Genomic DNA, 22,281 nt, shown 5'->3' with positions numbered 1-22,281 from the left:
AATCACAGTCAACAGTCTTCTGCAACTACATTGTGACTGACAACAAAATCCTGGTAGTTGTGTAAGCTCTGTTCAGCCTGTTCTGACCATGTGGCACTGTTCGGGGCACTGTGGGAGATAAAATTTGTGAATCTAACGCCATCAAACATTACATTTTAATAATTACATATGCTACACGGGCTTTCTTACACATTCAGCACACAGGAAAGAACACAAAGGTCACTGTGACCTTCTTGTCTTTTTCTGTAGTGTTTAAATCTCCCATAAATGAAACTGTTTCAATAACCTAATGGCAGGTTTACTCTGAAAGAGTGGGATATGTGGTGGTATTTAAATACAGGCTCTGATATTCTTAGTAATGAGAAACACCTGATGCCCACTCCCTTACATGTCTCACCTGTGTGACCTTTGCCTGCGTACCAGTGACAATGTCATCAGTCACGTGACGTCTAAATTTTTGGGGGTGCTTCTACCTCATTGAGACTGATCTGCTTGGTAATGATGGGTCTGTCGAGCATACACTGGGACAATTTGTGGAGAAACGTGCAAAACTGAGGGTAACACGTCCCCTCACACTGCGAGAGGTGGGAGGCCAGACATTCAACACCCAGCTTTGGATCTTTGGAGACAAATGTTTCCTGTCATAACTCAAAATAAAATTAAACCCATGCAGATAGAAATCATATTACTATTCCAGTAATTGGATAGGGGGGGAAAAAAAGCTAAATAAAAGGCACAACTTGTATTTTTGGCGTGTTTATAATAAAAGTTTTTGTTTTCTTTTTATTAACAGGTAATAAGTACTAACAGGTTCTGTGCACTACATCTATTTAGCTCAAAGCTATTCGGCTAACATTTCTTTAGTTGTCACAGTCCGTTATGAGGCGTCGTGACAGGCCTAGTTGTATTCTAACTAGCTAAAACACGGGTTAACACTTAGCAAGCACAAATGTTAACAGTGAAAAAAAAATCCCAGATCACTGGCAACAATAACTGCACTGACAAATGAAGGGAAACAAGCTAAGCCGTTAACACATCACAGTGTCGCATCACAGTTGAGAGAAGCGGCTACGAACTCAATTCAATTCAGCTGCAGTTTATTTATTTATTTGTTGTTTTTTGTTTTTTTTAATGACTGGACCGCTCGCTCCCTGTGAGCCACTGGTGTTTAACATGTGGTTTTAACTAGTCCTCTAACGATCCTCTAACTGCTGCCATCATCGATGTAACAAACGCCTGGACAGTACAGACAGCAGCACGAACAGGTTGAGAAATCCAGCGAGCTGAGGTAATCTCCTGTGGCATCGGGCACATCTGTAAGTGGTAAACGGTTATAGAAACTCACCTCGACGATTGAAATAAGTATCCGGTGGTTTACTGTCAATTCTTCGCTGGGAGTGCTGTTGAATATCGTCGGTGAATTGTATTTCTAAGTACACAGCGAACAACGCTCGTGGCTGCCCAGCGTTTCCTCTGCCTCAACTAGTAATTCTGTGACTGGGCGGAACTACACGCTGCGGCGGAGACACGGCGGAGGAGCCAATGGGAAAGAGGCGGTACTACCCACAAATAGGGGGGTGGGAACAGGAGGTCTCACTCCGCTCCGAAATCACGGAGACGACACTTTGCTCCCAAGGGAGAAACAAAATGTACAGAGACGATCAAAGCCAGTGTTTGTGATGACTTAACAGTTCCCAACTTTATTAGATTCGCTGGGCTGCTGAATTTATCGACGATTAATTTTTAAACGACCGCTGTTTATAAGTCATTGATCAACAGATGAGCATTGAGGCTTAATATATCATTTCCCTGCTCATTCCTTCATTCACGATAGCGGCTGACATTTTGAGAGATTACACGATTACAATTCCCATCCAGTTTCTATTTTCAAGCCGATTATATAACCGCTCAAATCGGCTATGCCATAAAAAAAACAACCCAAAAAACACCGTATAACATCAAAATATGAATGATCCAACCATCGACTTCACTGGTAGCCAACATAGACAGAAGAGGACTACTCTGTTTTTATGAGAAAACATACAGAACATGTTCGTCGCGATTAATATCAAGGATATTTTATTTATGTACCAGGAAATCTGTTTGCATTGTTCTGGACATTTTCCCTGCTTCTAAGCCAGACACACAGTACAGTAGCATACAATATGCTCATTAAAGAAGAACACGTTTTCTGAATGACATATTTACAAACAAACAATTTACTGTAAATAAACAGAATACAGGAAAAAGAACACATTTACAGGTTTTCTGAGTAATATGTCACTGACACAAGATGATAGGTTAAGAAGAGACAAGTCCACATTACAATTTTCAGTGAATCATAGGTCAAGTGCTATAGCAACGACAATGCAAAGAGTAATTTAAAGTAGGAACGCAAACTGATAAAATGGGTGAACGGACAAGCAGACAGCTTTTAGACAAAACTTTTCCTTTTGCCAGTAAAGCTAAAATAAGATGCCTTTGATACCCAACAAAAATAACTTCACAGTGTAGTGGAAAACAAACCCTTGAGGAGGTCAAAAAAAAAAAAAAGATTTTTTTGTAGGGACCGCTTGTACAGCATCGTTACATACTAGATGTCTTCAAGTTTCTATCTGTCCACATTTACCAAAAGAATCTGACACATTATGGCATGATAGATGACCACAACTGAACACTGGGAGACAAGGTTATGCAAAACAAAACCATTAAAAAAAAAAAGAAAATGTATTCAGAAATCTGCTGCAAAGAGTGTAGGTTCAGGAACTCGACTGCAATTTGCTTATAAAGTTGCTTCTGCATGTAAAGCACTGCGTACTGGGAGAGACAGGACAACCTCAAGCAGTAGCTCAGACAAAAGGCATTCATAAGGTTTAGAGTTGCATGGAAACACAGAAGTGTAGTCTGGTCCTAAAGGATTTTCTCCTGCATTTACGAGGTTACTTCTTGTGTTTTATCCTGATTTAAGATGCTCACTTTTCATACGTGTTCATATGAATATTCATATATGACACAAGCTGAGCACGGCATTGGATTCCACCACACGGACCCTTTTAAAAAAGGAGAAACAGCAGCAGAGGTCAGATCAGAGCAAATGTGCTGAACCAACAAAGTCTTGGACCTGCATGAATACTGTCATCTTTGCAGCCTGTGACCAGTGAGCTTCAGCCACTGCATCTCTTCTGCAGGCTGTGTGGCGTCTGAACCTGCTGCTCTTCTCTGACGCCCTCATGTGGAGCTGTACAGGGCGATCTGCTGCACCTTGCTTAGCTGTGTCAGCAACCGTTTCATGCGGTGTTTGAGCTGAGGCAGACGAGCCAGAGGTTCAGGAGGCTCCAGTTCCCCGGTGTAGTCCAGCCAGCTCTCCAGCACTGATGACAAGAAGTAGAGTTTGTTTCAGAAGCCCTTTGTGAAATTTTATCAGTCATATTTTTAAATCAGTTTGGTGAGTTAAATTACCTAGTTGGACAGAAGCTATTAAAGTCAAAGGGCTTACCATCTAGCTCCCTCTCAATGAAGTCCATCCTGTGAGAGACCTCGTCCTGGACGGCATCTATGTGATCCAGCAGGTTGATCCGCCACTGCTGATGCTGCCTGCTGTTATCTGAAGCTTCTCCAGAGTCCTTGACACCCTCGTCCCTGTTGTCAGTCTGTGACCATGAGCCACCCAATGAAGCCTGAACATTTTTAAGGAAAAAAAAAGGGGGGGGGGATTTACTTACAATCCACATGGGAGTTGTACAAGGATTTATTTGCAAATCTATTCACTTTGAGGAAAAATAAAGTTTATGATGGAGTCATTTTAAATTATATAATAAACATAAGGGACCTGTGCAGTTAAAATCTAATGCTCACATGAGGTGAGTTATTCTGAGAAATGCTGACAAAAGTATATTTTTATATATGACCATAAAGAGATTTTTTTCCCCCTCAGAAGAGCAGCTTTTCTCAGTTTAATTACATAACAAAACCCACCTTGTTGCTGATGCCTGTGGATTTGGGCTTGTCTGTCTCAAGCAGGCTTCCGTAGCGTTGCTCCCTTTCCAGCAGCTCCTCTGTGCTCCTCATGCTGTCCTCCAGCTCAGAGCCCTGTCGGGTCTCCACTACCAGCCGCTGCTCCACTGCTGGATAATATGCCCGTGGTTTCTGGTAGCAGTGTTCGCTGGTAATGTAAGAGTCTTGGAAGGAAGGAAAGGGGGAAGAGGAGCAGGACGAAGAGGCGGTGGCAGCTGTAGCAGCCCGGCTAAGCTTCTCCAGAGCGTTGGACATTAAGATCTCTCCTCGGTTCATGTCCTCATCAGGAGTCACAGGAGATGGAATTGCATTGCTGCTCCGGCATGAATCTGAACCAATCCATGACCTCTCCAAATGCTTCCAGGGCTGTCGCCATAGCTGCAGGTCAGGGTGAGAGTTGTTCCTGAAAGTACAGAAAAAAAAATCCAATGCGTGATTGATTAATCATTAATAATAGCTGAAGTGCACTGGTCAGAAATATTCTGTCTTGGGAATAATTGTACTCACTGTAAGACGCTCATCTTAAGCTGAAGTCCATTGAGGATCTCCACTACATGGTGCACATCTCCCAGCAGCTGGTGGGTGGTGGTGATCTTCTTGGCATTTTGGTGAGAGTAGTTCTCTTCCAGGAACGAGAGTCCATACATGTGACCATTGGTCAACCACTCTCGATCATACCAGTAACGTAGACTCTGCCTCTGACCTGAAATTGAGACGATTAAATATTAACTATTTGTAACGGCAAAAATATGCTTTGACTGTTAGGCCACCAATATTCTCTCTGTACAAGCTAAACTGTGTCTGACTCCTTTTCTAGTTGGTTGGGAATGAATGGCAGATTGAAGAACAGAACACACAAACGTAAGCAAACCAAGTCAACTAAACAGATGTGTGCTAGAGGTCTTAGCTTAGCAGGTGATGTATTTTATCAGCTTCCATCATTAACTCCTCCACCTTGGCAATGTTAACACACTCTTCACGCATTTTCTTTTTAGCTAAAGTCAGCACTGTACAGTCATGCAGCTCTGCACTGTGGACACAGTCAAACACCCCAAAAGACTACATTGTTTAGTTCCCACTAATAACCAACTAAAAACAATAGCCAGCAATGTTCATGGTTTCTGTAATTTAGCTGTGTTTTGAAGACCAGGAACTTGTGACTTTATATAAGCAAAGTGTACTGTGCCATACAGCGACACAAGGTAATAATATGATGCTAATATTGTATGTCAAAATTCATGACTATGATTATTAGGACTAAACATTCTAATCTCAATTTAAAGTTACATAATGATATCATGTGCAGTCCAGTAAGCATTTAGAATCAGAGTGAAATGATAGCATCTTCAAACCAGGAGGATGAAGAGGTTGAGAATTAGGGTAACAAAAATGAATCATATGACATAAAAATGATTACTGATTATTGGCTAAACAATTTAGCATCAAACAAGAGCTAAAATAACAACAGCCACAGGGACACAATGTTATAACTTGGAACAACTTTAAAAATATCATTTTTCGTATTGTCCAATGTTCCTTGGACATTGTCATTTTCTTATTGTCCACTAGATGGCCGGTTACACTTTTTCAAGATCCTTTTATTTGTCACGTACATAGTTATACAAGTATAACACGCAGTGAAATGTGACTTGATACGCTCCTCGACTGTGCAAAATAGAGAGAGAAAAGTACAAACTACAGCAGAAGCAAATGGTTATTTCTACCAGATTAGCAGAGCAAGCTTTATGATGGAAATGATGCAGTCTTAGGCTGGAGATCCAATGTGATTCTTATTGTATTTCTTTGAGGTCTGCCACCTGGGGCACATGCATAGTTGTTAAACTAATGTAAATTCTGTGCTGACAATTGTGCGGAGTCACACAAACATCTGCACAGTCCCTCGTGCTCACTGGAAAGTATAATCCTAGGTCTGCTTTAAAAAAATAAAATAAAATAAAATCATTTTTCCCCCTTACCTGGTGGGTCTCGGCAGATGTAGCAGGTGTAACGGTCTGGAACATTTTCTTCCAACAATCCCATACAGGTGCCATGCTGCCAGCACAAACAATCTTCACACTAACAACAAGACAAACATATTTAACAACTGTGAAAGTCTTACATTCAAAAGCAATAAATAATAAAGCCTTATTTAAATTAAAAAACAACAACAATAACAACAGGCTCACCTGAATCATGAAGTCATTCTCTTCTTCCACCTCACAGATGCATCTCACTATCTCTTGGTCACTGGTGTCTAAGGCACCAGAGTCCACACTCAGAGGTGGTGTAGTGACGTCCAAATCCACATCAAAGTCATCTTCACTCCACCCACAGCTATCAGTAGACCAGTCACTGATGCTATCCTCGTCTACAGTAACAGGGACAAAACGAACTGTTGGGTTTTCAAGTGAATGACACAACCTTAAGATTTAATTTATTTGTGGGTGATTCTGTTAAGTCTAAATAAAACTTCAGCTTAAATGACTGTTGTTTTTTAGTACTTGTAGCTTAAATGATGAAGCAAGCAATGGCAGCAAACAACAGCAAAGGATTCAATCAACCATGGGTTCAAAATGTGGCATTATATTGACTTGTTGCATGCATGAGTAACAATTGTACAAAGATGAGTCAAGCTAAACAAAATCTGCAGCATGGTGGATTGAATCCCAAAGGAACAGAAGCATGTAGGGAGAGGAAACCATCTACAGCCACACATATTCAATACACGCACACTATCAGAAATACCCACCATCCACATGTATCTGCTCTGAGTAGCTGTATCCAGGCCTGCTGGGGTAGGCCTCAGGCTTGTGATTGTGTGAGGGGGGAGTTTTGAGTGGCAAATTCAATTTGGACTGAAGACCCAATACTGAGATGCCAATATTCTCCTCACTACCTGTGCAGTCTGTTAATACAGGGAAGGGGGGAAGCACATGTTGAACAAAAATGTCAGCTTTAATAATGCTAAAAACAAGTGCCCATCAGGAAGTGACAAAATGTGGCACAAACATACATTATGGACAAATGACATTACTCAAGAACAATCGGGGGCAAACATGCAGCCCATATTTCAGGACTGAACAGTGTCAAATAACTAGTCAGTGGAACACCACCTATACATTTGTGTGCATGCCAAACACACCACTGTGAATGCTACCCAGAATTAACACTAGTGCAGGACTTGTATGTTGGATCAGTCATTATCAGTGCCACAATAAAATCTGGCTTTTTCCATCCGTATTGCCAGCTAAAACAACTTTAAAAACCATCTAAAAAATGAAATAAAATAAATCAAGCTATGACCAACAGATTTAAGAGACAAGATGTTGGAGTTTTTTGACTGACATTATGGAGGGACAGAGGCAGACAACATATATCACGCTTCTCCCACACACACAGGCTCAACCACCACACCAAGAGGACTGAATGGAGCACTTGATGCTTTGCAGGCTAGCCATTCCCACAATGTCACAGTGAGTGCGCATGCAGAGCAGCAGATATGTGATGCAGCCTTATGCCAAGCACCTGCTTCTTACCAGACTTGGCCTTCTTTTTCTTCTTCTTTTTCTTGAGTTTAATGCGGAGGAAGTCCTTCTGTTTAGGCTTTTCTTTCAGTTTATCTTTTACTGAACCTAGGGGCAAGAGTTCAGCTGCATGAGAGTATAGCAAACACTGCTAACAGGTTGGTATTTATACAAGCTGAATTGTTCTGAGCACATTTTCATTGCATCATACTGACCAATATCGAAGCAACTCCTGTCTGAGTCTTTGTCCTGCAGCTGACAGCCATTCCTGTCCAGTTGGTTCTCTTTGCTTTTCTCCCTCAGCAGTGCCCTCTGCTGATGGCCTTGAGTGTTGACTGCAGGCGGGGCTGACGTGCGTCTGCCAGCAGCCTTCAGCTCTCCACGTGGAGCCGTGGCAACTCCAACAGACTCTGAGGAAAATCACAAGGAATTTATGAGCCAAAGTTCCTGATCTCAAAGCAATGCTGGACGTGCATATATTTATCACTTGGCCTCAACTCTGAAGTGTGTGATTTAAAATAACAGCAAGCCGTGACTCAGCATTTCAGATTTTACTATTGAAAAAGCGACGCAGTGACCCAGTTTATTTATTAAAAACTCTTCCTCTGTCACTTTATTTGGAACAAATGTCAAACTGGAGAATAACTCACGCATGGATGCAGAAATGGTGCGCCTTCTCTTTGTGCCATCCAAACCAGTGGCACTAGACTGTTTCTCAGAGGCCCTAGTCTGGACGCTCCTTGTGGGGCTGCGGTCTGCTTCTGGGGGCTGTTCCTCGCCATGGTAATATTTCATGTGGTAATGCAGCAGCTTGGCTTTACGGAATGATTTTGTGCAGCCAGGAGCGCTGCACTTGAACGGGTTGTGATCAAGATTGATGGACAGGACAGGAGGAGGTTGGTTTTTGATAACTCGATACACTGAAACAGAACAACAGAAGTGCAGCATGTAAATAAAGCTCCTATTGTATTTTTTAATGAGTGTGAGAAATTGCAGTGCTTGACTCAATAATGTTAAAATGTACTCACATGGTTCTCTGCTGAACCTGTTGGGGTTGTGGAAACCCTGCTTCCTTACCGCTGTTAAAAGATAAATGAAAGGAACTCTTCAAAGTGCGCTCACATGCTTTCCAAAACACTAGAGAGCCAATGGCATATCTGCTAAATGACTTCATTTAGTGTGTTAACACTTACGTTTCACAGGCTGAGGAGGCGGCACATCCACTGCAGCCTGAGCACCTTCTGATTGGACGTTTGGTTTCTGCTCCACATCGCCACTGGATTCTGTGGTTGTCATAGTGACAGACACCTGCTCTGTTTGCGATGACATCTGAGTGGGCAACTCTGTGTATGGCTTGAGTGACTCTGTATATGGCTTTGCTCCAGTCTGTTCCATTTCCACCTCTTCCTTTTTCACCTCTCCATTGACGCGACACGTTTCGCCACCTTCCTTCTCGTCCTCCTCGACTCTCACGCCATTACTGAATCCTGTCCCTTTTTCGACATCCCTGGGCTTGATCTGCTCTGCCTTCTCAGGGATTTCCTCTTCTTTTTTGACAGTGGGCACAGCCTCTAGCTCACCATTTGTTTTCTTGTTTTTATCATTTACCATTCCCTGTTCATGCTCCTCATCCTCACTGTTGCTGTCTTCCTCCTGGTCTGAAGTGCTGCGTCTGGCTCGCTTGTTCTTGGGAACCCCGTTCTCCTGAGACCTTCTGTCTCTGCGGTTCGGGGCCCTCCTAACCATGTTCCTTTCAGAGGACCGAGACTTCCCTCCACCTCTCTGTGAGCAGGGCAAAGAAATAGCTTAGAAACAAAGATCTAAAAACTGTAGTCGAATCCAGTATATAGTATCATTTGTAAGGAAAAAAAAAACAAAAACCAAAAAAAAACAAACATGCTGGTACCTCTCTGGTAAAAGGCTTCACATGTATTCCTTTCACTGTCTGGATGACACCATCATAAAACCTCACAGTGTAGGATGCTGAAAAGAATGAAGAAAACATACAACTGTGTGATCATTTTAAATGTGATGTGTGTGAGGCAACCCCCCCACCCTATGTAGAAATCAGATAAATCTAGCATTTTAGATATTTTTCTGCATTCCCAACAAAAGAGAAAGTACTTAGACAACAACACAGATTTCATATTGAAACCAAAAACAAACGTACAAGATCTCAGACTATACTCCATATAACACTACTTTGCAATGAAAATGCAAAACTTTAAAAACTAGTAACAAATCCATGACTGAAACTCACTTAAGCCCATTAACGTAATGTGATACTCACCATCTTTATTAACCGAAATGACCTTAGCAGGATAGAAACGGCAGTCAGACCAGCTGGCCAACACTTTGTCATTCACATGAAAGGCCTGGAGGGAAAAGATTTGACACTGTTGGCACCATTTCAAAGACTGCATTGGAGGTGGAGGTGTTAAAGGCTTCCTATAGTTTTATTAAAAATGACGCTTTTACTTATAAGTAAAAGCAGCAGTACCATTGAACTTATGCAAATACAAAAACCCAAGAATCGCATTTCGCTAAGACCAGTTCAATGCAGTAATGCACTGTGCAACAAAGGGTAAAGAAGAAGACAAGGCAGAATGTCTCTACGCTACACATTTCAAAGCAAGCATGACTGTTAGCTTACAGGTACTGGAGCATCGTCATTCAGGCCCTGCCGTCTCAGCTGAATTCTCTCTACAGGTCTCAGGTAGGGACTTGTCCAGTCAAACCATTCGTCGTAACGGTGGCTCCACTGTCGGTAATGGATCAACACTTTTTCATCTTCATAATCAATCTTCTCAATGTTGGCAGCATACCTACAGGAAGAAATTCAATGGCTAGTTTATAGAAAGGCTGAATGAATGGCAAGTCTAGTGATTTAGAGCACTTATCATTTATCTCAAACATATAATGAGGGTGGCTTTAGAAATGAAATCAAGCTTGAAAATGTAAACACATAAAAAACAATGAACCATGGCACAGCTGTAGTTAGTGGATGGTGTGCTGGGCATTTACACATTACTGTAGTGGAGTTAGTTTTCATTTTTAAATTATACCTTTAGTACTAAACTGTTGTATACAATATCAACTGCATTTATACATAACCGTGTGAGTGCACGTCTATTATAAAAGACATTTATATTTTAAAAGGCTGCTCCCACTTAGCTTTGCAATAGCAGTGTTCTAATGATGTAGTCTTATCACACATTTAAAGGAATCATTCCTTTAAATAGAATTTAACATGTTTTTACATGATTTTCACAAGCCTTAATAATGCAGTTCAAAGTTGAGCTTAAGGGACACCTTGAGAACACTCATCAACATTTTTAAAACATTACGGTTACTGTAATAAAGGCCCAAAAACAAACAAGGAACGGAAACTTAGGTGTGAGAGGGAAGGGAACAGTAAAATGGATGAGAGAGGAATGAGTGAGGCCATGACTCACCAGTTTTTGAGGCTGTCTCTAGCCTCAAGCTGAGCTCCCACCTCAAATGTTATCCCTCTTCTGTTAGGGGGCGTCTTACTCATACTGCCCACATCAAGGCACCCTTCCTGTATGCACACACACACACACACATTAACCATTAAAAGAATCTGCACTCATATGACCTCTGTTTTGCAACTAAGAGACATATATTGTGCCGAACAAGGGACACAATACACACGTGCACACACACACGACTGTCGAGGTCTTTACAGATAATAATGCAGTCACCTCTGTGTGTGCCTGAGGTCTTTCCTAAATATTTCAGCAAGTGACTGGAAAAATAAATCACTCTTTAAACCTGAATACCAATGTAAGACACCCCCTTTGTGCCAGCAGAACAATAACCCTGTCCAGCAAGGGAAAAATACTACCACTGTAGGCTTATACAAGCTACAGATTACAAATGTTGTTACATGGTGTGGCACAGTGTGCAGAGATTAAAAACTGATATATTAAGGTGAGCCATGCCCCTCAAATGGTGGTGAATATGTAGCCAGTACCAGATGTTCAGCAAACACTACCTCAAAGAATAGGAGTCTTTAAAAAAATAAAAATAATCAAATGTCCTCACACAGACTCCTAAGCGGTTTTAATCAAATTTATCACAGTGCGATTTCAGTGTATCCTTATCAACCACACACATCGAAAGAAGGTTCAAGAATGACAAAGATAATGTGCTCACTGTAGGCATTCACCACTACAGCAGGAAGACATTTCTGCACCGAGCTAACACGGGATTGATTTAACAGCACATTCTGCTTAAACTGCCGTTGTCAGATAAAGAATAACGCTGATGATCACCATTTCAGCTATAACAAAAATAAAAATAAAAAATAATGAGGGTCATTGGAGTCGATCAGAGGAATAGACCCAAATCCTCCCGATAACATCGCTTCTTTTGTCATGCGTACGTACACAGGACAGACTGACATGCCGGCGCCTTTTATTTAAACAACTAAAGAATCACACCATGCACCACAGCGTCTTACTTTTGTCCACGACGGAGCCTAATCGGTTCACCATAGCGGAGACTGTCGGGAGTAACTCCGGATTTCTGCGCAACCTACAAACCGGATATCTTCACACTACCCTGCCCACGTGTTTTTTTGGTCAGTCGATTTCACGTATAGACACAATGGGAGACAATGGTAAAGACCATTATGGTTGCACGTAGGGTATTCCCGCTACATTAAGAGGCGAGCAATAGTCTGCTCGGCAAAAATACTCGATTTAAGATCAAACCGATTGTTTATTGGCGTGCAGAGAGCTACACAGACGGGAGCGACACGGACACAGAAGACGCACAAGAGACGTGAGATGCCACAATCAGGGCACATGAAACAGGTGATAAAATTACTTTAATCTCAAAATTATCCACTAAGACTATGTGTGGAGTAGCACATTTCGCATTGTAATATGCGGAGGAAAACGGAACCCCATATACTATTTTACCACCGGCCCACCCAATACCTTTAACAGCGTTCAACCGATATTTTCTAACTTAATAAAAGAGGGAAAAGCTGAAGAGAAAAAACACTCTAAAATGACTCGACATTTCCCAGATTTCCTTTTGTTGACCACTTCTACCACTATAGACGCGTTATTGTCCAGTGTTTTATAACCGGAGGGCGGAGCGCGAAAGTAACTGACACCTACGTCAGACCCTTTGACAAACACCACTGGTCGAACAAGCGCTGTGTAGGCGGGACGCTTACATTTGATTGGGCGAGCAGCTGTCATTCACAGAGCCGTTCGCGGCCTCGCAGAAGGCCTACTTTTTCATACTTTTCTGGCTGTGTGTGCGCGCGGCGTGGAAATGCCGAGTATAAACTTCTCCAACTAAACAGCCACAGACATTTCAAAGCACAGAGTAACAAAGACCGTAGGACCTGAAAGCACACCTGCTATATAACAAATACAAAACCGATATGTACTCGTATAACATTTTATTACCTACTTCGTCACGTTTGTTTTGAACTCAAAAAGCCGACATGCGGCACCATACCGCTGTTGATGCACCCACCAACCGGGCCTCGGTCACGATATTACTGGGAATTCAAATCTGTCGAATGCAAAGTGTGGATATTCAAGCTTCTTACCTGTTTACCAGTCACTATTTGTCCGGTTCGATGTATAATCTGCTGTGTAACTGATTAAAAGCGCAGGAACCGCCGGCTCCGCCTGTCAGCTCAAGACCACGCAGTTAAATTTCTCCCCGTTGCATTCGCCACCGGCGCGGGCAGTGTGCTTCTGCGATGCGCATGCGCATTAAACGGACCAAAGCCCTTGTGAATATCAATAGGACGTTTCATCTCATAGTCTGTTTCATTTCGTATGTATAGATAAATATTCATTAAATATTTAATAACCTGCAATTTGCCAAACTTTATCTATTATAAACTGTAATAACTATGAAAATGTACAAAAATGTAAAAACAGTATTTGAAATCAGAAATGTAAGTCACATACTGTACAAATCCGTAATAAAGTCTAAATACAGGCACAAGCATAAATACAAGCACAAAAAATCAGAATTTCAATGGCTTTTTAGTACAACTGTTCCTTGTATAATGTTAAATTGTGTTTAATGTTTCCTAAATAAGTTGCTGTTTTGAACTTAGAATAGTAATGCTTTCAGTCCCTGACTATGCCCAGGGGACATGAGTGTCTCCCCGGTGTATGTTCGCCTGGATCTCTTTTCTTTTACTTGTTCGAGTCCCAAAGGCAAAGCCCAGAGCTCCTATTATCTTGCTGTAATGTTTATGTTGCTCGGGCTTTGCACCAGAATGACCGATGAAGCAGAGTGAAGTTTGTGTAGTGATGAACATAAGAATAAATATTTGAACATGTACAGTGAAGGCAATGACAACTGTGGAGAAGTGTGTTTGTGTGTGTGTGTGGGGGGGGGGGTTCCGGTATATCTGATTGTTAACTCTTTCCCTTGTGAGTCTAAGGACAAACAAGAAAAATGGATTCTCATTCTCTGGGTGTGATTGCGTAACACACTGCAAGAGGACCCTGTTTAAAACTACTTTCTGAAAAACATTGGCTGATTGAGAAATATAAAGGCGTATTACTTCTGCTTTTGAGAGTTAGATCCATTAACATTTTAAATTGCTAAATATAGCTATTAAATATCTTTTGTAACATGCAAGCCAAAAACAAACTTAATCCCTAATGATTACATTGAACTGATGTATCAGTGTATACTTTAGTAGTTAAAAATAGTTTAATCCCTTAAATCAAATAAAAAACTCAACATTTTATATTTTAACATTAGAAAATATTTTAGTATAAAATCTTAGAGTATATACAAAAGAAAAAACAATTAGAAAATAAAAATAGGTGCAGTAATTTATTGAAATGAAGAAACATAAACAGAAAATCTGTATATAAGGCAAAAACTGAATATGTAAAAGTCTAATGGGCTTGAGTCATTATTTGGTATGATCATCATGATCCTTCATCACAGACTGAACTCTTTTAGCCAAGGTCCTAAAAAATTATGTATGTATTATGTACTAAAATTATGTTTAGAATAAAAAGCTTAACAGGACTGATATATTTGTTTCCACTTGCATGAAAACATCCACTCACACTGTCATGTATGTGTGTGATATATGCAGAACTCCAAAAGTTGAATCTGTTCATCTGGACGTAGCGTTTTGTGGGAGAAACGTTTCGTCACTCATCCAAGTGACTTCTTCAGTCTCAGCTGACTGCAGGTTTTGATCAACAATCACTGACCAAAACCCACTGATTAAAGCCCACTGATCAATGGCCATGAGTACCATTCAACAGTGTTGATCAGTGTTCTTTGATCAGTGGGTTTTGGTCAGTGATTGTTGATCAATGGTCATGGGAATTTGCATAACTATGATTAAGGAACTGACCTCACAGCCCATTGTTCCTTCAGTGGGCTGGTTTCAGTCATTATGCAAATGTACTGTTTATAAGGTTTGGGGACACCTGCAGTCAGCTGAGACTGAAGAAGTCACTTGGATGAGTGACGAAACGTTTCTCCCACAAAACGCTACGTCCAGATGAACAGATTCAGCTTTTGGAGATTTACTTTCCTGGATGATTGAGAATGCATCAAGACGATATATGCAGAAGTTGGTCCATTGCAAATTGTTGAATGAAGAATTCTATAAACAAGTGTGAAGGTTTGGTTGGGTGACCCATCCATGCAGTCTGACCTGTGGTTCATTTCTTATATTCTTGCGAGCGTTACAGCCGTCTTTGTGTTACTTTAGCAAAGCTAAATCTGTTTTTAGCTTGTGGTAGCCTAGTTGAAGAAGCTTAGATAAATGTGTCCATTCATAAATTACTGTGCTTGAGGACTCAAAGAGCACACATTCACTTTATTTATTTTTTTTACACATTTAAGTGCTTTCACACTCCAATGAACGCACTCTGCTTTTGTATTTCGCCCAAGGACACTTGGAGCACCTAGTGATCAAACCAACAACTTCCTGATTAGCAGATAACCTGCTCTACCTCCTGAGCCACAGCCACCCACATGTTAATAATGGCCCAAGAAAATATCTGGGTTGGGGCCTATCACACAATTGTGACACCTGTGAATGATTCATGGGACATTGTTAACCAACTTAACAAACAAAAACATTCCTCTGAAAATGGTCAGGTAAAGGATTAGATTGAAAATGAATGATTAGTGATTTATCATACCTCATACCTGGTATCAGAGGACTTCGTTACTTTGTTACTTGGTGTTCTTCCATACTTTTCTCCAAACTATTATTACCAGAATAAAGGCAAACTGCCCCAAACCAAAAAAATCAAAATACAAATAAATTACACACACTAGGGAATCCAACAGTAATTTTGAACAAATCTTTATTCATGGACAGTCATTCCTTATTACGATGAGAAAGTATGCCAACACATACACGCATGTACAAGGAAAGTGGTTTGAATCATTCCTATGTTCGTAAGATGAGCGGTTACAGCAGAGAAATGATCAGTTAATTACAACACAAAAGTTTTTTTATTGCTCTTTTACAGCAACAGTTAAGCTCACCCATAACCCAGACCATTAGAATACACTTACAGGAAGTTACTACTATTTTACATGTAAAATATTTACATCGACAAAGCCTTAAAGAGGGTCACAAATAAGCTCAGTTTACATTCTCATAGCACTTGACAGTTAAATCAATATTCCATTCTCAGTGAAGGAGGCTTGTGTTAGGTTAATCAAATTTTCAGTCTGTGAGAGAGAGAAAGAGAGAGGCCATGTACAGTTCTCACATCTAACACCCGTTTTATAGTAAGACCTGAGCCAAAAAAAAAAAAAAAAGCATTACATACGGACCACAAACACAAGAGAACTCTATTCCAATTGAAATTTATCTTACAGATAATAGAGAGAGTATTATCAGTTGAATAACCAGCCTCTCACGTCGTTACAGCGTGAGCTGTAATTAGAATTAACACTCCCGTCTGGCTTCGGCAATCGTTTGAATTTGGAAAAATCAAAGTAGTTCCATGTTTATTTGCTTAGAAAATTGCCACCATTCATTATCAAGAGCTTTCTGCACATCCCTCTAGTTTGTGCTTTGAAATGAAGCCTCTGTAGTCTATCAGAATAATTGCGGTGGAGCGGCTTTATATGCCTCGTAAAATTAAATACGAGGAGACCGGCTATCAGTACGACTACTCAAAACAGCACAGGCAAGCTTATTAACAAGACACCATTACAAGATCTCTTTTACATTTCATATGTTCAATTTTCTGTACATAATAGAAGGCTGTGCCTTTTGTTCACACGCTGACAATCACACACGCTTGAATGAAATCAACCAGGGGAGTGGGGAGAGGAGAAAAAAGAAAAAAAAGGCAGAGCGTTAACACTGCTGCCTTATGTTTTTTTTGTGCAAGAAAGGAATTTCTGAAACTAATTTTGTACTTTGCACAGCCCAGTTGTCCCATGTAACTATAATACTACCAATTAGATAAGAAATAAAGGTAAACCTCTTCACATGCAGCGGTTAGAAAATACAGTCATTAAAGTGAACCACTTGTAAGCAGTCACTGTGGATTTTAGTATCAAAATCAGTGAATCCTAAGGTGGTGTGTTTGTCTTTCAGTAAGAAAGCAGGAGAGCGCAAGGGCTCAAAGTCCCAGCTAAAGCGGTTTTCGAACTCCTTGTGTTGTAAGAAGTTTAATGTCACCTCAACAGTTTCCAGTGCAGTCTGAACAGAGAGACAGTGTTTTTGCATGCTTCTAAATATATAACTGGAGACGTTTGAGGGCTGATCAGCCCCTGAGGTGCACTCTCTGTGCTTTGCAACCTCTACACCACCCCTTCAATGAAACTGGTGTCCAGGTGAACGATGAGCATTCTCAGGAAGGACATCTCCTTGCGGGTGTTCTCGAAGATGATCCGTGGGTCGTCGGACTGGCATCGGAGGCAGTTGGGAGCCATCACCATGGCCAGGTTGTTCACATCCATCTTGGTAATTGCGACATTGGATGGCTGAGCGAATACCTGGAGATAAAAGTGAAGGAGGGAGAGGAAAAGCAATCAGGTGTGTGAACTGTCTGAACTTTATGTCACTTATGCATGAGTCATATTAAATCATCTAAAAAGGTCAAGTGCTCAACAGTTTTATTATATAATTACTTTATAAATCAATCAATGAGATTTTTAAGAGTCAACCAACACTCTGTTTTGCTAACTGGTTATTCCAAAGTGGGTGTAAATGTGAATGGTCTCTTTCTATTAGCCCTGTGATAGACTGGTGACGTGTTCAGGGTGTACCCCCACCTCTTGCCCTACAGCTGGGATAGGATTCAGCACCCCCATGACCCCGACAAGGATAAGCGAGAGAGTACGGATGGATGCTCTCATTGTAAATGTGTGGCGTGAACTAAGAGGAGTAGGTATTTTGTTTTTTAAAAATAGTATGATTAAGGACAAGCAAACTTGATTAAGACTGTAATTCACTGTGAATAATATAAATGTTTACTATTAGGACAGTAAACAAATCTAACACTAGGTATGATTAACACTGTTCAAGAACTTTTGTCTTGTTTTTTAATCTGGTGGACTACATTAAAAAGGTCTGCTCATGACAAAGTGCTCTGTAAAAAAGGCTCAATTAAGCCAAAGTCATCCGACACCTTTTCAGTCAATACTTTGTCTTCATTCCAGTTTTTGATTCATCATTGTTTTTGTTTTTTTCACTTCTGCATTGCAGTTCTTTTTGAATGTGTGGTACTTTCACTTACAGACAACTGTAACCACTCTTAAATGTTTATGTGACGGTTTTTCCCCCCTGAGTTTTGTTATTAGTGTAAAGTTCAGTTTTAACTGATCTTTTGTTTTGAACAAAACATGTCTATATATAATCACAATGGTGTTGACTTACTACACCATGACTAAGGACCCTGCACGACAAGATTATGAATCTGTCAGCTTATTGGTTACCTGCAGGAAGTGGATGAAGTAGCAGAGAACGAGCCGGTTGAGCTCAGGCAGAGATTGCACCACAGCAATGGCCGCCACTGGGTCATCGCAGTTAGTGACGCACTGCTTGTAGAAGTTCATGGGGATGAGGGGTTCTTCCAGCTCCCGATACCATAGCTTCATCAGAGAGGCTGAAAGAGACATGACAAGAGATTTTTTTTTTTTTTTTTTTTAATAAAGAAAAAAGTTCAAGAAGAAAACAAACAAATACTTTAAATTTTAAAGTCAGTGCTCACCAGGAACATTGGGGTCAGAGAGGTTCTCTGGAATCCTCCACTGGTCTACTTGGAGCTTCAGTGCATTCACTTCATCAATATCTCCAGGAACCCTGTGGATAAAAAGCAACCCTACAGTTACAACCAGCAGCCACAAGAGGGACCTCTACTTCTACTCTGCACATTCTTCATGCCTGGTGGCAAACCCTATTCCTCACGCACACCCAACTGGCCTCAAATGTGGCCTGGTGACTCTTGCTTTGTTTGCTGTAGTTGCATGAAACAACACAAAAACAGAATAAGCAATATAACCAAACAACACCCTCCTCAGGAATTTTCCTATGTAGATGTTTCACAGAGAGAGATCTGCGTAAAGTATGTTTAGTGAAAAGCAAACGTTTTCTAAACAAGTCAAGATGCTACAGGATTGCATTTTGCTGGAGAAAACCCTACACAAACACTTGGCTGTGAAGCTCCCACGTGCTTGTAGGCTTAAGCTGTAATGTAAACACATATCATGAAGTATCAAATGAAAACAGTGCTTGTCCTGGGAGCAAAGCAGAGCTGTGTTTTTTCTGCTGTCTGTTCTGTGTACTGTGCTCAAGGAGAGAGTGCTGAGAAATACGTGGCTAAAGGAGACCACACACATATGTTTAGATGCACTATACATACAACACAGTGTGCACATTGGTACATAAGATCCCCTTCTAATTTTCGACACTGCACAGTTGCTGCTCGAGTTGAGGCATGTCATTGACTGAGTTGGGTCTGTCTTACCTGAAGATGCCCTCTGTCTGAGCTCCGCCCAGAGCGAGAACATACTGGGAAAGCTGAACTTGCACCCAGGGCAGTTTCCTGTCTGGGAAGAGTTCACTCTGCCGCTCCATCACCTCCTCCAGAGAACTGCCGAAAAGGGAGGGAGTGACAATAGCCCGTCTGCTGTGGTCGATCTCCTCCAAAGTGGGCTTACGTAGACCCTGGAGGGTGACAAGGAAGCACAGGGGGAGGATTTACAACCTGGGTATATCAGGGACCGTGATACTAATGATGGTTGTGTCTGCAGCTGTGCTACAATGACTGGGTCTGTGTTTATGTCTATACCTGTGACTGTAGGCATACCTGTAATTATGTTTCTCTCTGTGACGCTATCTAAGATGATTCACATCAGACCTTTAAAACTGATATGCCTGAACTTTTATCATTTGGAACTGAAACACCTTGATAGCTCTTTTTATTCTTCTAGCGTACCTTTTTGCCACCGGTGATTGCAACCTTCTGGAGCTTCCGATGGCAGAACTTGGCATAGGTGCTGATAGGGAGGCCTGTGGGAGAAGGAACAATATGTAAACCCCTTAAGCGTCAGGCATTACCGAAAACACAAAATAATAAATGATTGAAATTCTTTCCCAAGCTGTTTTTCCCCACTGATGTCACATAGAGTATCAAAGCAGGCACTGGTAATTGGAGAGACTTGTTGACAGTGTGATTCTGGCATATGGGGATTAAAGCAGGCCGGGCTAAACTGTCAGGCTGAGGGAAGATTTACTGCTGCTGAACAAAAGCTCAGAGTCAAGATCCAGCCCACACATCCAACGTTCAGGTGATTCATCAGCACACACAGACAGAGTGAATAAGAAGTACAGAGGCTTCCCGTATGCTACCTGCCCTAAAGCAGGGTCCAGATCTATTCTGGATGGGAAATGCCTAAAAGAAAAAGCTGATTCAAAAAGCACCTGATCTTCCTAGAAGTTTTCTACACCTAGAGTTCACGAAAGAATAGAGCACTGATTGTTCAGTCATCTTTTCAGCTCATAAAAACAAATATCTACATATTTCTGTAGTGTGATAAATACTTAAACTCTGAAGCTCTAGTGCTGTATTCACACTTCACTCTATCAAGAACCTTAATCAGGCCCAGACTGGACAAATTTACTGACAATAATTTAAAAAGTAACACTTTCCAGCGCGTTCCCAAAAATCCCAAGAGTCTACAGATTTATAGCAAACAGGTGACTCCTATGCAAGTTTGCAACTTCTGCTAATCTGACCACGTCTGACTATAATTATGTCTAATTAGAGAGATCATACCAATAATTTGCCCTTGATCTTGGCAAAGATTGGCTTTCCCCCCCACCCCAAACAGTTCCCAACATCAGGGTTCTCAACATTTACAGGAAGAAAAGCAAGAGTGTGGAGCCCCTGCACTGCAGTGAGAAGAAGGGGTTTAAACACTAGCGGTGGTCTATATTTACATCAGACTTGCTGGCATGAAAAACACAACACCCAGGCAACCAAAGCCCGGGAGAAATATGAGCTCATTAAGAGCTTGAGTGTACCGTACCAGGCTGAGAACGGCATGACACCTGTCTACCCATAGACTGAAGGGAAACTTAACAACAACAAAAACAGAGTCATTAAAATAAAGAGAAGGCTTATGTCTCGGCTTGGTCATTATTTGCAAAATGCTCCTCCAAGTGCTGGCTGAAAGCAGCCCTACTTCTGATCCCAAATGTATAGATGTTTCCAAGACCACACTAGGCCAGACCTCAGCTTTAGTTCCCATGTTGGACTCCCACACCTGCTGCTCACAGCTGCTTGTTGATCTGGTCAAAACACAAAGTGCGTGTTCCAGCTCCATAATCCGCCACACAAACAGCAGCTTTCTTCATACTGTTTTTCTGCTTGTTGGCGGTCATCGGGATTCTTTTTGGCCATTAGAGTTACTCAGCGAGGTTCAGTGGGCTTTCTCTTTGACCCATTAGTCAGCTGGAGGTTTTCCAGCATAAAGCCCTGAGTCAGTGAAGTACAAAGCGTGTAGCCGCTGTTGTTGAGAAGATTGGGTTCCTCTCTGGTGACATCATCACCAGGGCTGGCAGTGTGGGTTGGTCTAATGAGGGCACATGCTGATGAGTAGCTATCCACTTAAAAGGCCATCTGACAAACAAGCGGCAGAGAGAGAAAGAGAGAGAGGCCGCTGATACGAATCACAGTGTAGCCAATTGTGTCCAGGGCCCCATAAAATTCTCATCCTACTGTTTTTCAGCTCAACTCTCTAAGAAACCATTCATGGTGCCGGCAAGTACATCAGCATGTACTCGACCGACAAACTGCACAGTGCTGCATTTTCCATCCCACTCAGAGTGGTCGCTCTGCAGGGAGTGATATATTTGATTTGTAATGGTTTGCTCTGCTTAGACTCCAGACATGTTTTAAAGAGAGTAGAAAAACATATTTAAGACTCCTTCCCAAACTTATTCCCCCGCCCTGTCCAAGAGATAACCATGACCAAGTGGGAAATACTGTTCCAAAAGTAATATGTTGCACTGAAAGGGACATAAACAAAAAAAATGTACCTTCTTCCTCCTCTGTATTCTGTTTTCGCTTCTTTCTGGACTTTGAATTCTTCTTAAGCTTTAGTTCCTGTTGTTCCAGTATGAATTGGGTCACTACGAAACACACACAATAGCAAAGGTCAAATAAATTTCAGCTAGATAAAAACAGGGCCAATAGTAAGACCACACCTCATCATACTACAC

General features: G+C 41.3%; 3 protein-coding genes and 1 long non-coding RNA gene across 13 annotated transcripts in view; 1 reads left to right on the top strand and 3 right to left on the bottom strand.

Moving 5' to 3' along the window:
* Positions 1 to 1,503, bottom strand: part of ndrg3a (ndrg family member 3a) — a 32,016-nt gene extending 30,513 nt beyond the window's left edge. For 2 of the 3 annotated variants that reach the window (XM_005450187.4, XM_003442646.5), the window contains exon 1: positions 1,346 to 1,503. The gene's annotated coding sequence lies outside the window, so the exon portion shown is untranslated. The remainder of the gene's footprint in view (positions 1 to 1,345) is intronic. The other variant, XM_005450189.4, reaches the window with a different exon arrangement.
* Positions 1,504 to 2,056: 553 nt separating this feature from the next.
* Positions 2,057 to 13,309, bottom strand: phf20a (PHD finger protein 20, a). Of its 4 annotated transcripts, none has more exons than XM_005450191.2 (17): positions 13,135 to 13,309; positions 10,994 to 11,100; positions 10,192 to 10,363; positions 9,829 to 9,913; positions 9,445 to 9,521; positions 8,732 to 9,320; positions 8,567 to 8,617; positions 8,189 to 8,458; positions 7,754 to 7,948; positions 7,551 to 7,646; positions 6,764 to 6,919; positions 6,201 to 6,382; positions 5,991 to 6,090; positions 4,522 to 4,717; positions 3,976 to 4,417; positions 3,497 to 3,677; positions 2,057 to 3,371 (listed from the first exon to the last, which is right to left on the bottom strand). In XM_005450191.2, the coding sequence occupies exons 2-17, from the start codon at positions 11,074 to 11,076 to the stop codon at positions 3,229 to 3,231; spliced, it is 3,018 nt and encodes a 1,005-aa protein (XP_005450248.2). In that variant the 5' UTR covers positions 11,077 to 11,100; positions 13,135 to 13,309; the 3' UTR covers positions 2,057 to 3,228. The 4 variants fall into 4 exon arrangements, with proteins under 4 accessions (XP_005450248.2, XP_019214194.1, XP_005450249.2 ...); XM_019358649.2 differs by lacking the exon at positions 13,135 to 13,309 and adding an exon at positions 12,506 to 12,645; XM_005450192.3 differs by lacking the exon at positions 13,135 to 13,309 and adding an exon at positions 12,025 to 12,483.
* A 2,569-nt stretch (positions 13,310 to 15,878) lies between these two features.
* Positions 15,879 to 22,281, bottom strand: part of arhgap46a (Rho GTPase activating protein 46a) — a 30,104-nt gene continuing 23,701 nt past the window's right edge. For all 5 annotated transcript variants that reach the window (XM_013270014.3, XM_005450195.4, XM_019358651.2 and 2 more), the window contains 6 exons: positions 22,099 to 22,191; positions 19,994 to 20,067; positions 19,523 to 19,722; positions 18,767 to 18,858; positions 18,492 to 18,661; positions 15,879 to 17,549 (listed from right to left, as the gene is read on the bottom strand). In XM_013270014.3, the coding sequence (XP_013125468.1) occupies positions 17,355 to 17,549; positions 18,492 to 18,661; positions 18,767 to 18,858; positions 19,523 to 19,722; positions 19,994 to 20,067; positions 22,099 to 22,191 (824 nt within the window). In that variant the 3' untranslated portion in view covers positions 15,879 to 17,354. The remainder of the gene's footprint in view (positions 17,550 to 18,491; positions 18,662 to 18,766; positions 18,859 to 19,522; positions 19,723 to 19,993; positions 20,068 to 22,098; positions 22,192 to 22,281) is intronic.
* Positions 16,774 to 18,298, top strand: LOC112846968 (uncharacterized). Its single transcript, XR_003220203.1, has 2 exons — positions 16,774 to 17,589; positions 17,788 to 18,298. It is a non-coding gene; the product is annotated as an uncharacterized LOC112846968 (long non-coding RNA).

Source organism: Oreochromis niloticus, linkage group LG5, assembly GCF_001858045.2.
Source record: "Oreochromis niloticus isolate F11D_XX linkage group LG5, O_niloticus_UMD_NMBU, whole genome shotgun sequence".
Classification (NCBI taxonomy): domain Eukaryota; kingdom Metazoa; phylum Chordata; class Actinopteri; order Cichliformes; family Cichlidae; genus Oreochromis; species Oreochromis niloticus.
Note: the sequence above shows the minus strand (reverse complement) of the source record. Positions and strands in the feature narration are given on the sequence as shown.